Below are 16,564 nucleotides of genomic sequence, written 5' to 3' on the forward strand. Positions count from 1 at the left end.
CAATCTAAATTCAATCCAAACCAATCCAAACCAATCCAAACCAATCCAAACCAATCCAAATTCAATCCAACCAATCCAAACCAAACGTAATCCAATCCAAACCAATCCAAATCTAATCCAAACCAATCCAAACCAATCCAAACCCAATCCAAACCAATCCAAACCAAAACAAACCAATCCAAATCCAATCCAAACCAATTGAAATCCAATCGAAACCAACCGAACACAATCCAAACCAATCCAAACCCAATCCAAACCAATCCAAACCAAAACAAACCAATCCGAACGCAATCCAAACCAATCTGAAACCAACCAAATCCAACACAAACCAATCCAAACCAATCCAACCAATCCAAACCAATCGAAACCAACCAAACCAATCCAAACCAATCCAAACCAATCCAAACCAATCCAAACCAATCCAAACCAATCCAAACCAATCCAAACCAATCCAAACCAATCCAAACCAATCCAACCAATCCAAACCAATCCAAATCAATCCAAACCAACTGAACCAACTGAACCAACTGAACCAATCCAAATCCAATCCAAATCCAATCCAAATCCAATTCAAATCCAATCCAAATTCAATCCAAATCCAATCCAAATCCAATACAAATCCAATCCAAATTCAATCCAAATCCAATCCAAATCCAATCCAAATCCAATCCAAACCCAATCCAAACCCAATCCAAACCCAATTCAAATCCAATTCAAATGCAATACAAATCCAATCCAAATATAATCCAAAAGAATTCAACACAAAGTCAATCCAAATTCAATCCAAATCCAATCTAAATCCAATCCAAATCCAATCCCAATCCAATTCGAATCAAATCCAAATCATATCCAAATCAAAATTCAATCCTAATCCAATCTAAATCCAATCCAAATCCAATCCAAATCAAATCCAAATCAAATCAAAATCCAATCCAAATCCAATCCAAATCCAATCCGAATCCAACTGAAACCAACTGAAACCAATCCAAACCAATCCAAACCAATCAAACCAATCCAAACCAATCCAAATCTAATCCAAACCAATCCAAACCAATCCAAACCAATCCAAACCAATCCAAATCAAACCAAACCAATCCAAACCAACACAAACCAATCCAAACCAATCCAAGTCCAATCCAAACCAATCCAAACCAATCCAAACCAATCCAAACCCAATCCAAACCAATCCAAATCAAACCAAACCAATCCAAATCACATCCAAATCAAAATCCAACCTAATCAAACCAAACCAATCCAAACCCATCCAAATCAAACCAAACCAATCCAAACCAATCAAAACCAACCAAACCAATCCAACCAATCCAAACCAATCCAAACCAATCCAAACCAATCCAAACCAATACAACCAATCCAAACCAACACAAACCAACACAACCAATCCAAATACAATCCAAGTCCAATCCAAATCCAAACCAAATCCAATTCAAACCCAATCCAAACCCAATCCAAATCCAATCCAAATCCAGTCCAAACCCAATCCAAATCCAATCACAACCCCAAATCATTCCAATGCTAAATCAGAATGGAATTCTAATCCAATCAGAATTCAACACAAAGTCAATCAAAATCCAATCCAAATCCAATCCAAATCCAATCCAAATCCAATCCAAATCCAATCCAAATCCAATCCAAATCCAATCCAAATCCAATCCAAATCCAAATCCAATCAAAATCCAATCCAAATCCAATCCAAATCCAATCCAAATCCAATCCAAATCCAATCCAAATCCAATCCAAATCCAATCCAAATCCAATCCAAATCCAATCCAAATCCAATCCAATCCAAATCCAATCAAAATCCAATCCAAATCCAATCTGTTACCCGTGGTTAGCTACTGCGAGGCTAGGGAGGGAAGACAACAACAGGGTCGTTAACTTTGATCCACACACACACTAGCCCTTCACCCTTCACCAACAGTAGGAGCATACACACGTGTGTAGCGCGACACGTGCTCTCTGCTGTGACAGAGCGGAAAGGTTGCCAAAAGATATCGTGACAAAATTTAATGCTCAAAAGCTTACCGAAATAAGACACTCAGTACCTGACCTCTGCGGGCGAGGCTTGACGACTCCTTTGTGAGTCCGGAGGACGACAATAAAGCAAAAGAAGAAGAAACCCCAGGGAGTGCTTGCTATAGAAAGAATATGCTACCTACGCAACTTGTTTCATTTTACATGCTTATTTATTGGCCTACGTTGGCCTTTCTATAGTGACGTCATATAAATGTAGGGGTATTTATCACTCGTTGGCCTCTTAGGGCATAAGGATGTCGCTGGTAGCGGCATCCGAGGACCGGAATTGGCGAATGGTTGCCGGTAGCAGCTGCTTCTGGGGACCGATCACTTGATCGGTGAATAGGTCCACGGATAGACTCCAACTTCACCGTCGTGGCGACGATCGGACGTTGATTCAGCGTAGGCAGCGATGCGATGGTGACACGTGGACCTTCTGGTTCGCTCCACCGGCTTGACAGAGAACAATGCTGATTGCAGGAGGTTTGCTCAGCGAACTGGTGGCTTATAGCGATGGCGGCTCGGCAGGCTGACGAGAGGGTTGCTTGGCTGGGCGGACGTGTGACTGATGCGACGACGGAATTGCTGACCGGCTTTTGGCTACCGGGCGACACGATGGTTGATTGAAACGGGCACACAGCTGGCTAATAGCGATGACGGATTCGTCGGCCGGTTTCTGGCTACCGGGGCGACAAGGTGGTTCACGTGTGGCTAATAGCGATGGCTGATTCGCCGGCCGGCTGTTGGCTACCGGGGCGACAAGGTGGTTCACGTGTGGCTAATAGCGATGGCTGCTTCGTCGGCCGGCTGTTGGCTACCGGGTTGACGAGATGGTCGTTTGCTTGGGCGATGGAATGCCCACTGTCGGTCCACAGACCTCGTTTAGGCGTGAGGGATGCCCGTGCGCGTCGGAAAGCCACCGAACCCACTTCCAGCGATTACCGTCCTGCCAAGCAACACACAAAAAGAAGAAAAGGCCACTAAACGGACCTGCGGATATAATTAGTACCCCTTTATGACGTCACTTTGCAATTACTCCTACATATTTTTACGAGCGAATTACCTTTTTTCTTGTAGATAATGATGATTTTACAATTTGGTTGATTACGATTTGCCACGTGTGGTGGTTTAGATCTTTAAGCTATAATAACATGCGAACAACATATAAATTAGCAATGGCTGCCACTAACAATGCCTTATATAACTGACCGTACTATCACAATTATTCCTGTACTATTGTTTTCCGTACTACTTTGTCTAGACCACACACTAACTTCGAGATTAGCACTTAGAAATCTTCTTCAGTTTAACTTGGTTTAACTGGTTACCACTTCAATTTAATTTTAATTTTTCCGGCGCGCACTACGATTCCCGTAGGAGGTCACGGACAGACTATCCTCGTTCGGAATCAAGCTGAGCTATTTTATTTAATAATTAATTACGATCGAACAACGAACCAAGCCGATGTTGTTCTTTCAATTTGGCAACCATTCTCTCCTGAGACAACGGAGAGCAAATGAACGAAGTGGTGAGCGTTCTATTTTTTATGCTCACGCTCAAACCGCTGTAAATGAATGACTGAGTGACGCGTATATGCAATTGGTCTTTACCATTTTATCTTAGTGAGAAGGATCTCATCTTCTCACTAACATGAGATGGGATTATTACTCGGTGAAGAACAGGAAACCATCGCTTGCGGAGGAGCCGCGAGTAACATTGGTAGCCGCAGGTTACAAATCCAAATCCAATCCAAATCCAAATCCAATCCAAATCCAATCCAAATCCAATCCAAATCCAATCCAAACCAACCAAACCAATCCAAACCAAACCAATCCAAACCAACCAAACCAACCGAAACCAATCGAACCAATCCAAACCAATCCAAACCAATCCAAATCAAACCAAACCAATCCAAATCAAATCCAAACCAATCCAAATCCCATCCAAATCAAACCAAACCAATCCAAACCAATCAAAACCAACCAAACCAATCCAAATCCAACCAAGTCCAATCCAAACCAAACCAAACCAATCCAAACCCAATCCAAACCCAATCCAAACCAATCCAACCAATCCAAACCAGTCCAAACCCAATCCAAACCAATCACAACCCCAAATCATTCCAATGTTAATCAGAACGGAATTCTAATCCAATCAGAATTCAAACACAAAGTCAATCAAAACACAATCCGAATCCAATCCAAATCCAATCCAAACCAATCCAAACCAATCCGTATCAAACCAAACCAATCCAAATCCAAACCAATCAAACCAATCCAAACCAATCCAACCAATCGAAACCAATCCAACCAATCCAACCAATCCAAACCAATCCAAACCAATCCAACCAAATCCAATCAAACCAATCCAAATTCAATCCAAACCAATCCAAACCAATCCAAACCAACCAATCCAAACCAATCCAAACCAATCCAAACCAATCCAAACCAAACCAATCCAAACCAATTCAAACCAATCGAAACCAATCCAAACCAATCCAAACCAATCCAAATCTAATCCAACCAATCCAAACCAATCCAAATCTAATCCAAATCCAACCAATCCAATTCAAACCAATCCAAATTCAATCCAACCAACCAAACCAATCCAAATCCAATCCAAATCCAATTCAAACCCAATCCAAACTCAATCCAAATCCAATTCAGTCCAATTCAAATGCAATCCAAATATAATCGAAATCCAAACCCAACAAAATCAGAATTCAACACAAAGTCAATCCAAATTCAATTCAAATCCAATCCAAATCCAATACAAGACAAATCCAATACAAGTCAAATCCAAATCCAATCCAAATCAAATCCAAATCCAATCCAAATCCAATCCGAATTAAATCCAAATTCAATCCTAATCTAATCCAAATCCAATCCAAACCAATCCAAACCAATCCAAACCAATCCAAACCAATCCAAACCAATCCAAACCAATCCAAACCAACTCGAACCAACCAAACCAAACCATTCCAAGTCAAACCAATCCAAACCAATCCAATCCAAACCAATCCAAACCAATCCCAATCCAATCCAAACCAATCCGAATCAAACCAAACCAATCCAAATCATATCCAAACCAAATCCAACCCCTATCCAATCCAAACCAACCAAACCAAACCAAATCCAATCCAAATCCAATCCAAATCCAATCCAATCCAAAACCAATCCAAATCTAATCCAAATCCAATCCGAATCTGATCCAAATCCAATCTGAATCTAATCCAAATCCAATCCGAATCAAATCCAAATCCAATCCAAATCATATCCAAACCAAACCAACCCCAATCCAATCCAAACCAATCCAAACCAATCCAATCCAACCAATCCAAACCAATCCAAACCAATCCAAACCAACCAAACCAATTCCAATCCAAACCAATCCAAACCAAACCAATCCAATTCAATCCAAACCAATCCAAACCAATCCAAATCCAATCCAAATCCAATTCAAATCCAATCCAAATCCAATCCAAATCCAATCCAAATCCAATCCAAATCCAATCCAAATCCAATCCAAACCCAATCCAAATCCAATCCAAATCCAATCCAAATCCGATTCAAATCCAATTCAAATGCAATACAAATCCAATCCAAATATAATCCAAATCCAAATCCAATCAAAATCCCAAATCATTCCAATGCTTAATAAAAATCGATTTCTAATCCAATCAGAATCCAATCCAAATCCAATACAAGACAACCAACACAAGACAAATCCAATACAAGTCAAATCCAATACGAGTCCAAAACCAAGTCAAACCAATCCAAACCAAACCAAATCCAATCCAAACCAATCCAAACCAATCCAAACCAATCCAACCAACCAATCCAAACCAATCCAAACCAATCCAAACCAATCCAAATCCAATCCAACCAAACCAATCCAAACCAAATCCAAATCCAACCAAACCAACCAAATCCAATCCAAACCAACCAAATCCAACCAATCCAACCAATCCAAACCAATCCAAATCCAACCAACCAATCCAAACCAATCCAAACCAATCCAAACCAATCCAAACCAATCCAAACCAATCCAAACCAACCAAACCAATCCAAACCAATCCAAACCAATCCAAACCAATCCAAACCAACCAAACCAATCCAAACCAATCCAAACCAATCCAAATCCAATCCAAACCAATCCAAACCAATCCAAACCAATCCAAACCAATCCAAACCAACCAAACCAATCCAAACCAACCAAACCAATCAAACCAATCCAAACCAATCCAAATCCAATCCAACCAATCCAAACCAATCCAAATCCAATCCAACCAATCCAAACCAAATCCAAACCAAACCAATCCAAACCAACCAAACCAATCCAAACCAAATCCAACCAATCCAAACCAATCCAAACCAAACCAACCAAATCCAATCCAAACCAATCCAAACCAATCCAAACCAACCAAACCAATCCAAACCAATCCAAACCAATCCAAACCAACCAAACCAATCCAAACCAATCCAACCAAACCAACCAAACCAAACCAACCAAATCCAAACCAAACCAATCCAAACCAATCCAAACCAATCCAACCAGTCCAAACCAATCCAAACCAATCCAACCAACCAAACCAATCCAAACCAATCCAACCAATCCAAACCAATCCAACCAATCCAAACCAATCCAACCAATCCAAACCAATCCAAACCAATCCAAACCAATCCAAACCAACCAAACCAATCAAATCCAAATCCAATCCAAATCCAAACCAAACCAACCAAACCAACCAACCAATCCAAATCAACCAAATCTAATCCAACCAATCCAACCAATCCAAATCAACCAATCCAACCAAACCAATCCAAACCAACCAAATCAAATCCAAACCAATCCAAACCAATCCAAACCAATCCAAACCAATCCAACCAATCCAAATTCCATCCAAATTCCAACCAAATTCAATCCAAATTCAATCCAACCAATCCAAACCAATCCAACCAATCCAAATCCATCCAACCAATCCAACCAATCCAAATCCAAACCAATCCAAACCAATCCAACCAATCCAAATCTAATCGAAATTCAACCAAATCTAATCCATATCCAATCCAAACCAATTAAACCAATCCAATCCTAATCCAATCCAAACCATTTCAAATTGAATCCAACCAAACCAATCCAAACCAACCAATCCAATCCAAACCAATTCATCCAAACCAATCCAACCAAACCAAATCCAATCCAAATCCAATTCCAAATCCAATCCAAAGCCAATTCATCCAAATCCAATCCAAATCCAATTCAAATGCAATCCAAATCCAATCCAAAACCAGTAAAAATCCAATCCAAATCCAAGTGAAATCCAAAATTCAAACCAAATTCAATCCATATCCAATTCAATTATATTCCAAACCCCTTCAAAATCCAATCGAACTTTTATCCAAATTCGTATCCAACGCAAATTCGAACCAAATCCAAACCAAATCCTATCCTTAACTAATCCAAATCCATTCCAAACCAAATCCAATCGAAATCTAATTGAAATTTTATCCAAATCCATTCCGAATTAACGAAAATGGTGAGTTGACATTCGGGAAGGGGTCCCACATTATTATTTAATTGTCCTGCCGTACTAAAAAAAAGGCGACCGGCACCGGGAATCGAACACAGCCACCCTCAGCATGGTCTTGCTTTGTAGCCGCGCATCTTACCGCACGGCTAAGGATGGCCCCCCACGCTGCCTCTCGGAGGTAATAAATCAAAAGTGAAATCATCAGCAGTTGTACTTCATTCGTCTGGATCCTGGAGAAACTTACCACAACGTAGGGTCGTCTCACCCTGGACGAAACATTGGTGCCGTGACCAGGATCAGCCAAACTCATCTATTTCGTGTGCACAAATTGATTGCATCATCAGCAGCTACAGAAGCAATAGCACCCCAAGCCGATCACAAAGAGGAATTAGAAAACATTCGTTTTGGGGGGATGTCCTATGTTCGATCAGAAACCTTTATGAACGATTTAGCTATCCGACCTACTACAGACTGTTCATAAAAACGATGGTCCATTGTCGCCCCCGTTGACAATATCAAAGTATCATCACGACTCCTCGAAGAATAACCTCCAAGATCATGAGATAAATCCCAAGCAAGGATGTTATCGATCATTTAGTAATCTGCGTTCGATCATTTAGTAGTTTGTCAATAACTCATTCCACAGGCCTAATTTCAAAATGTGTTGCATGGTGGACTTTTAGTGCGAAGGTTTCTACAACTCTCTTTAACAGATCGATGTTCGAATTCCACTATTAAGGGAGTTACGGTGCTAGTTTCTATACTTACACTAAGTGATAACAAAATATGCAATCATTTAGTCTAAGTTACTGCTACTAGCGCTATAGCTCCGTTATATTTAAGTGAAATTCAAACAACGAACTGTTAGGCAGAGTTGTAGATAAACCTTTGCACTAGATGTCCACCATACAACACATTTTGAAATTTAGCCTCTGGAATGAGTTATTGACAAACTACTAAATGATCGAAGGCAGATTACTAAATGATCGATAACATCCTTGATCCCAAGAATTCGAAACAAATCCACCAAGGATTCAGAACGAAACATTAACTCTGAGGATTGTATACCTTATCTAAGAGGTTTACCAGCCATGGGCAGGTTAGACTCTTTATAAAATCGAAACGAGTCCAAAAAATGTAGGAAAATAATCTTCAGTCGGGAACGTCGGGGATACACCGTATACAAATGTAAATATAAGTACTCACTACATGGACATGTCTGCAGACATATTTGAATAATATTGCCAGTGGTGGAAAAATTCATTCGTTCAGTTGACGATCAAATGAATAAAGTTGTACAACGTGTACAACTCGTTCATTATCTGATTTTATGCCGAATTCGGCTACAAACGTAAATAAACAAATCACTATCAGAAGCGATTTTGCAAATAAGGTTATTTGTAGTGGACTGAAATTTTCAATAATTTGAATAAGTTTCTAAAATTCTTAACTGCATCGGCGATGTAATTGAGTATTCCGTATCACACCGCCGCCTCGATAGAATGACATCGGAAAGTGAACCAAAGTACCTTGCCATCAAGTGTTTTACCTGTTTTCGCGTTTCAAAGCGTCGAATACCGATCTTTGTGGTAACGCGCCAACCGGGCCAGGACCCGAAGGCCGTTGTCCTTGAGCTTTTGGAAGAGCACTTCTGGTTCGCGCGTAGCGACTTTCGAGTGGACCACATACTATGTGAAGATTGCTGGAAACAATTGAGCGAGTTCAATCGATTCTATTTGAATGTGAAACGGAACCATGCTACCCGCGGTGAGTTCTCACCATGGATAGACGACGATGGAGTTTGTTTTACCTGCCTGGTTTCAACGGACGATCAAACGTCGATCTTAATGGCTGCGACAGCAAACGAGTTGTCCTTGGAGACTGTCGTATCTGAACTTTTGGTTCAACATTTTGGTTTCAAGCTGAGCGATTTCAGTCCCAAACATGCGATATGTAGAGCTTGTTTGAACCACCTGGTCGAATTTCATTCTTTCTATTTGGATGTGAAGCAAAATCATGCTTCCCTGGAGGAGCCACCAATTTTGGTCGAAGACGATTCTCAGACGAGCGAAGAAGAAAAGGATGAAGAAGAACAATCCGAGGAGACGGAAGACCAGGAAAAAAACACCGAACAAGGGTCGACTACCGATGAATCTAGTGACTACGATTCTGACGTAATAGAACAAACCGATCCGTTGGAGGAGTCGGATACTTCGGCGGACGAACCGGAATCGATTGCGCCAGTGTCATCGATGGGGAAAAAAGAGGGAGATGCTATTATCCAGGCTCACATGCATTTCTCGTGCACGATTTGCAACGACAAATGTGATTCGTTTGTGGCTTTGAAAAGCCACATGGTCGACAAACACGACGCGAAAGGTATGTTTTAATCTTGGATTGGAAGGGCAATTTGCATTAGATCTATACCGAAAAAGCTGTTCAACTTTTTTTACAGCTTGTGTACCCTGCTGTGGTAAAAATTACCACCACAAAAGAGATCTGTTGCTCCACGCGATTGATATGAGAGACAGGCAAACGTTTCGCTGTGGCCGTTGTTATCGGAAGTTTGAGACAAAAGAACGAAAAGAAAGACACATGAAAGGACACGAGAACAAGGACAACAGGGCATATAAATGCAAGAAATGCGGAAAAACGTGAGATTAGAAGATGACCTATTACTGGAAGGCTATCTAATGATTCGTTGTTCTTCTTCCAGGTTCGCATTCCGGGGTCCTTATAAAGATCATTTGAATGAGACGCATGGCAAGGCAGATATTTTTGTCTGTAAAATCTGCGACCAAACATTCACCTCCAATAGACGATTGCAACGGCACACGAAAACGCACAAGGGGAAAACCAAAGAATGGTACTGCAAACTCTGCGAAAAGACGTTCACAGATTTGAGCAGCTATTCGGCACATATGGGAAGCCATACCGGTCCAACGGTATGCGAAGTGTGTGGCGAAACGTGCGCCAATGCCACTGCCCTCAGCCGTCACCAGTATAATAAACATTCGCAAAGAGAAGTTTGACTTGAAGGAAAATAAACATCTCTCGAATGAAATCAACTGCGTTCATATTACCTCTTGAATGAAACGATATTAGCACTATTTATGAAAGCTTAAAGGGTTCAGAACTACTTTACATGCCTTTACTCACAGTCTTTAACTAATACGATTAGGCGGGGTTAATGCATTTTTTTTTTTGTTTCTTGCAGATTGTAGGTAGGGCAAACCTGGTAAGGTTTCTGGTTCTGGTTTGTTTTTTGAGGAATATTAACCCATAAAGTCATTCGTCCCTAACGGTTGATACCTGGAAGGTAGCTTAGAGAAGTTTCTATACAGTTACCGCTACTGTGGGTTTGAGTCAAATGCCTTTAGCGTGTTTTATGTCGGGCAGCAGGGACTATGTCCAAGGGCTTGACGATCCCTCCCCAGGCCATCTGCGAGTTGTGGCGCCTGCCTAGGATGTGGTGGGGTTTGACAGTAGGCCCTGTTAAACCTCTTTAAAAAAACTGCATGTATCCGCAAGTAGGCTCCGCCAAAGCGACCGTTTTCCGCTCAAAGCGCACAAGCCCAAGTCCTGGTGTTAGGTGGGACGCTAAACAGCCCTGACACGGCGGCCCTCCGACGAGACAGGAGGTTTGAGCAAGCCCAATAAGCCGCCTTTAAAAATAACCATTACGAACGACATAGAAGATAATACGACTCGATACAATCGGCAACGACCTAGGCGACGAATAGAGGGTCACGATTGGAAGCTTGGAATATGGAACTGCAAGTCGCTAGGCTTCGCAGGTTGCGGCAGGATAATCTACGATGAATTACATCCCCGCAACTTCGACGTCGTAGCGCTGCAGGAAATCTGCTGGACAGGACAGAAAGTGTGGAAAAGCGGGCATCGAGCGGCTACCTTCTAGCAAAGCTGAGGCACCACCAACGAGCTGGGAACCGGCTTCATAGTGCTGGGTAAGATGCGCTGAGGATAAAAGGCCTATTCTTCAACTATAGCATCATCAACGTGCACAGCCCACATGGAGGGAGACCCGAAGACGCGAAAGAAGCGTTCTATGCACAGCTGGAGCAGACATACGATGGATGCCCACTGCGGGACGTAAAAATCGTCATCGGTGACATGAACGCTCAGGTAGGAAAAGAGGAAATGTATAGACCGATCATCGGACCGGATAGTTTGCATACCGTATCGAACGACAACGGCCAACGATGCATAAACTTTGCAGCCTCCCGCGGAATGGTAGTCCGAAGCACTTTCTTCCCCCGCAAGAATATCCACAAGGCCACAAAGGTCACCTAATCAAGTAACGGAAAACCAAATCGACCACGTTCTAATCGACGGTAAATTCTTCTCCGACATCACGAACGTACGCACTTACCGCAGTGCGAATATTGAATCCGACCACTACCTCGTTGCAGTATGTCTGCGCTCAAAACTCTCGACGGTGTACAACACGCGTCGGAGTCGTCCACCGAAACTAAACATTGGGCGGCTACAAGACGGTAGACTAGCACAAGACTACGCGCAGCAGCTGGAAGTGGCACTCCCAACGGAAAAGCAGCTAGGCGCAGCATCTCTTGAAGATGGCTGGAGAGATATTCGATTCGATTGGAAGCACCGCAACCGCTGCACTAAGCACCGTGGCTCCGGATCAGAGAAATTACTGGTATGACGGCGAATGTGAGCAGTTAGTATTGGACTTGTGGTTACAGCGGAACGAAATGCAGAGTTTAATTATTTAATATAAAACAGAACTTTACTAAACAACGATGTTCACTCCTCGAATTCACTTTTACTTATGACAAAATGGCACTTCATGTGCAAAGATGCTGCTACAAAAAAGAGCCTCGAGAGAACAGCAAGCTTCGAGAGAGCAGCAACTTAAAGAGACTGTAGAAAGAGAATGCAGGGTTGCTTGCTCGTTGTATATATTAACAGTTAGTTGAGGAGAAGAATACAGCATGGGCGAGATTGCTGTAACACCGCACGAGGCACGATACAAACGGGCGCGGAACAGACAAAACTCGATTTTTCGAAGGAAAAAGCGCCAGCAGGAAGATCGAGACCGTGTAGAGACGGAGGAACTGTACCGCGCTAATAACGCACGGAAGTTCTACGAGCAGTTAAGGCCCGATGCCCACGTAGCGTCTTTTCAACTCTGCGTGCACACGGCGTTAAAAGGACGCATGTGTGTATCGGGAAAAAGCGGTAACGCAGCGTCGCCGCACCGATACACACCTGCGTTTTTTCAACGCCACGTGCACGCTGAGTTGAAAAACGCTACGTGGGAATTGGCCCTAAACCGTTCACGTAAGGGCCACGTGCCACAGCCCGATATATGTAAGGACATAAACGGGAACCTTATTACAAACCAGCGCACAATGGGATCATCCTGAAAATAGACGATCGAAAATGTTTTGACCCCCAAAAGGCATGTTTTCGCCACGGTGTCTTCCTAGGGTAGTCTCATACTTTTCCCCTGCATCAGCAGGAATATAAATTTCAAGGGTAAATTTACTTGAATACCCGAGCAAAAAATAAATTTTATGAGAAAATTTTTTAGAGGGTTGATGTCTTCAGCAAAGTTTTAGAGTATGTTATTTTGAACTTCTTTGCTGAATAAACCTTATACTTTGGACTAACATTTGTAAGAGAAATCGCTTCAATTTGGTAAACTAACCTCAAAATCGGGTTTTCAGGTTTTCCATGTTTTAGTTTCAATTAATCAACTCAGTATGTTCTGTGAACTTGTATATATAAGTAAAATATAGCAATTTAAGGAGACTCCAGCAATATACAATGAGGATATGTGAAGATATAATGATTATTAGGACAAATAGGTACTATTTTATTCAATGTTTATTTTTTGAATTGGCACTTCTTGGCACCTAAATTTTTAAAAGTTTGTTAGCCCATTATGTCTAGAATGAGGTAGGGGATAAATAATTATCGGGTCTCATAAGGCACATTTCATCCAATAGGTATTTTTGAATGTCTCCAAAATTATGGAGAACAAACTGTTTCGTGAACTATCCAAGCAAGATCAAGGAAATCGTAAGATGTCATATTTTTTCTTGAAAGAAGCACTCTTAAGCTTTCTTTTCATAATAATAGATTGAAAATCGGTCCAGTAGTTTAAATGTTATGGATTTTTGACAAAAGTAAATTTTTGATAATGGTAATACTTTTTCAAAATTATTCACCCTAATGGCCAAACAATAAAACAACGGATCTATTAATTTTCGTAGAAGAATAATTCAACAATTCAACTAAATTTCGCAAAACTCTGGAAGGTCGTAAATCGGTTGCACCTGATATTGCTGTACGTATACCTGCATTACGATATACCATCTCTATAAAAACGATATTTTCGAATATTTACTTTTGTAAAGAATCCATAACGTTTGAACTACTGAACCGATTTCAATCTATTATTAAGAAATGAAAGCTTAAGAATTCTACTTTGAAGAAAAAATACGAGATCTTACAATTTATTCGATTTTGCTTGACTACTTCACGAAACAGTTTGATTTCTTTGATTTTTGAGACATTTAAAAATACCAATTGGATGAAATGTGCCTTATGAGACCCGATAATTATTTATCCCCTACCTCATTCTAGACATGATGGGCTAACAAATTATTAAAAATTTAGATGCCAAGAAGTGCCAATTGAAAAAATAAACACTTAATAAAATGGCACCTATTTGACCTAATAATCATTATATCATCACATATTCTCATTGTATATTGCTGGAGTCTCCTTAAATTGCTATATTTTACTTATATATACAAATTCACAGAACACACTGAGTTGATTAATTGAAACTAAAACATGGAAAACCTAAAAACAAGATTTTGAGGTTAGTTTACCAAATTGAACCGATTTCTCCTTCAAATGTTAGTCCAAAGTATAAGGTTTATTCAGCAAAGAAGTTCAAAATAACATACTCTACAACTTTGCTGAAGACATCAACCCTCTAAAAAATTTTCTCATAAAATTTATTTTTTGCTCGGGTATTCAAGTAAATTTACCCTTGAAATTTATATTCCTGCTGATGCAGGGAAAAAATATGAGACTACCTTAGGAAGACACCGTGGAGAAAAAATGGCTTTTAGGGGGTCAAAACATTTTCGATCGTCTATTTTCAGGATGATCCCATTGTGCAGCGTGAGGTGATCCTAAGGTGGCGGCAGCACTACGAAGAGCACGTGAATGGCGATATGGCAGACAACGGTGGCGATATGGTAATTAATCGATAGGAGCACGCGCGCAGGACATGCGACTTCCGGCTCCGAATCTCCAGGAAATCCTGGAGGAGATCGGCCGGCTGAAAAACAACAAAGCCCCTGGAGTTGACCAACTACCAGGAGAGCTGTTTAAACACGGTGGTGAGGCACTGGCTAGAGCGCTGCACTGGGTGATTACCAAGGTTTGGGAGGATGAGGTTCTGTCGAAATGGATGGAAGGTGTCGTGTGTCCAATATACAAATATGGCGATAAGCTGGATTGTAGCAACTACCGCGCAATCACATTGCTGAACGCCGCCTACAAGGTACTCTCCCAAATTTCTGCGGCCGACTAACATCAATTGCAAGAGAGTTCGTGGGGCAGTACCAGGCGGGATTTATGGGTGAACGCTCTACCACAGACCAGGTGTTCGCCGTTCGTCAGGTATTGCAGAAATGCCACGAATACAACGTGCCACACATCATCTATTTATCGACATCAAAGATCGAATAGAGTTCGCCGCCGTACCAAACTGACTATCTATAAAACGCTTATTAGACCGGTAGTTCTCTACGGACACGAGACCTGGACGATGCTCGTGGAGGACTAACGCGCACTGGGAGTTTTCGAAAGGAAAGTGCTGCGTACCATCTATGATGGGGTGCAGATGGCGGAGGAGGCGAATGGAGGCGAATGAACCACGTGTTGAATCAGCTGTTGGGAGAACCATCCATCGTTCACACCGCGAAAATCGGAAGATAGCGGTGGGCCGGGCACGTAGCCAGAATGTCGAACAGTAATCCGGTGAAAATGGTTCTCGACAACGATCCGACGGGAACAAGAAGGCGAGGTGCACAGCGGGCAAGGTGGATCGATCAGGTGGAGGACGATTTGCGGACCCTCCGCAGACTGCGTGGTTGGCGAAGTGCAGCCATGGACCGAGCTAAATGAAGAAGACTTTTATGTATTGCACAGGCCACTCCGGCCTTAGTCTGGTAATAAATAATAAAGTGTGTTTATAAATTGACACATCACAGTGTGTCAATCGGCGAGCTGCATGCCGTGACTTTGCCTCTTCTGGTCAGATCTCCGCGCAGCGTGCACACGCATCCACGGAGAGTCGCTGTCACAATTTCGTTCCGCACACATTTTGGCGATCCTGCCAGTCTACTTTTTGGATCCTATCGCTGATTTCATGAGGTGAGTTGAATTTAAGTGGTTAAATTATGAAGAGTGATATATTTTAGTTTGCAGAATCGCAAGGCGCGTCTCAAAGACCGTCGGAAAATGGTTTGTGGTTTGCTAAACCACAAGACGCGTCTCAAAGACCGTCGGAAAATAATTTGTGGTGGCGCGTCTGAAAGACCGCTGGAAAAATGGTTTGTGGTTTGAAGAACCACAAGGCTCGTCTGGAAGACCGTAGGAAATTGGTTTGTGGTTTGCAAAATCACAATGCGTGTCTCGAAGACCGTCGGAAAATGGTTTGTGGGGGCGTGTTTGAAAGACCGCTGGAAAAATGGTTTGTGGTTTGAAAAACCACAAGGCTCGTCTGGAAGACCGTGGAAATAGGTTTGTGGTTTGCAAGACCAAAATGCGCATTTGTTAGACCGTCGGAAAATGGTTTGTGGTTTAGAAAACTATAAGGCATGTCTGAAAGGTGATCGAAAAATGTATTGCAGTTTGTGAAACTACAAGATGCGTATACTATACGCGAAATTAAAAATTGGATTAAATGTATGGATTTAGATTGGA

The 16,564-nt window shown here is 41.8% G+C and overlaps 1 protein-coding gene across 1 annotated transcript; it reads left to right on the top strand.

Moving 5' to 3' along the window:
* Positions 1–8,924: 8,924 nt before the first annotated feature.
* Positions 8,925–10,631, top strand: LOC134212275 (zinc finger protein 26-like). The gene is made up of 4 exons (XM_062689983.1): positions 8,925–9,030; positions 9,069–9,946; positions 10,023–10,221; positions 10,284–10,631. The coding sequence occupies exons 2-4, from the start codon at positions 9,070–9,072 to the stop codon at positions 10,597–10,599; spliced, it is 1,392 nt and encodes a 463-aa protein (XP_062545967.1). The 5' UTR covers positions 8,925–9,030; position 9,069; the 3' UTR covers positions 10,600–10,631.
* The last annotated feature ends 5,933 nt before the right edge of the window (positions 10,632–16,564 follow it).

Source organism: Armigeres subalbatus, chromosome 1 (assembly GCF_024139115.2).
Source record: "Armigeres subalbatus isolate Guangzhou_Male chromosome 1, GZ_Asu_2, whole genome shotgun sequence".
NCBI classification, from domain to species: domain Eukaryota; kingdom Metazoa; phylum Arthropoda; class Insecta; order Diptera; family Culicidae; genus Armigeres; species Armigeres subalbatus.

Bases quoted from the DNA above. Each gene is read 5' to 3' on its own strand.
- LOC134212275 (XM_062689983.1), top strand. From the start codon at position 9,070: ATGACATCGGAAAGTGAACCAAAGTACCTTGCCATCAAGTGTTTTACC. The intron at 9,947-10,022 runs GTATGTTTTAAT...CTTTTTTTACAG, and splicing joins CGACAAACACGACGCGAAAG to CTTGTGTACCCTGCTGTGGT. The intron at 10,222-10,283 runs GTGAGATTAGAA...TTCTTCTTCCAG, and splicing joins TGCAAGAAATGCGGAAAAAC to GTTCGCATTCCGGGGTCCTT.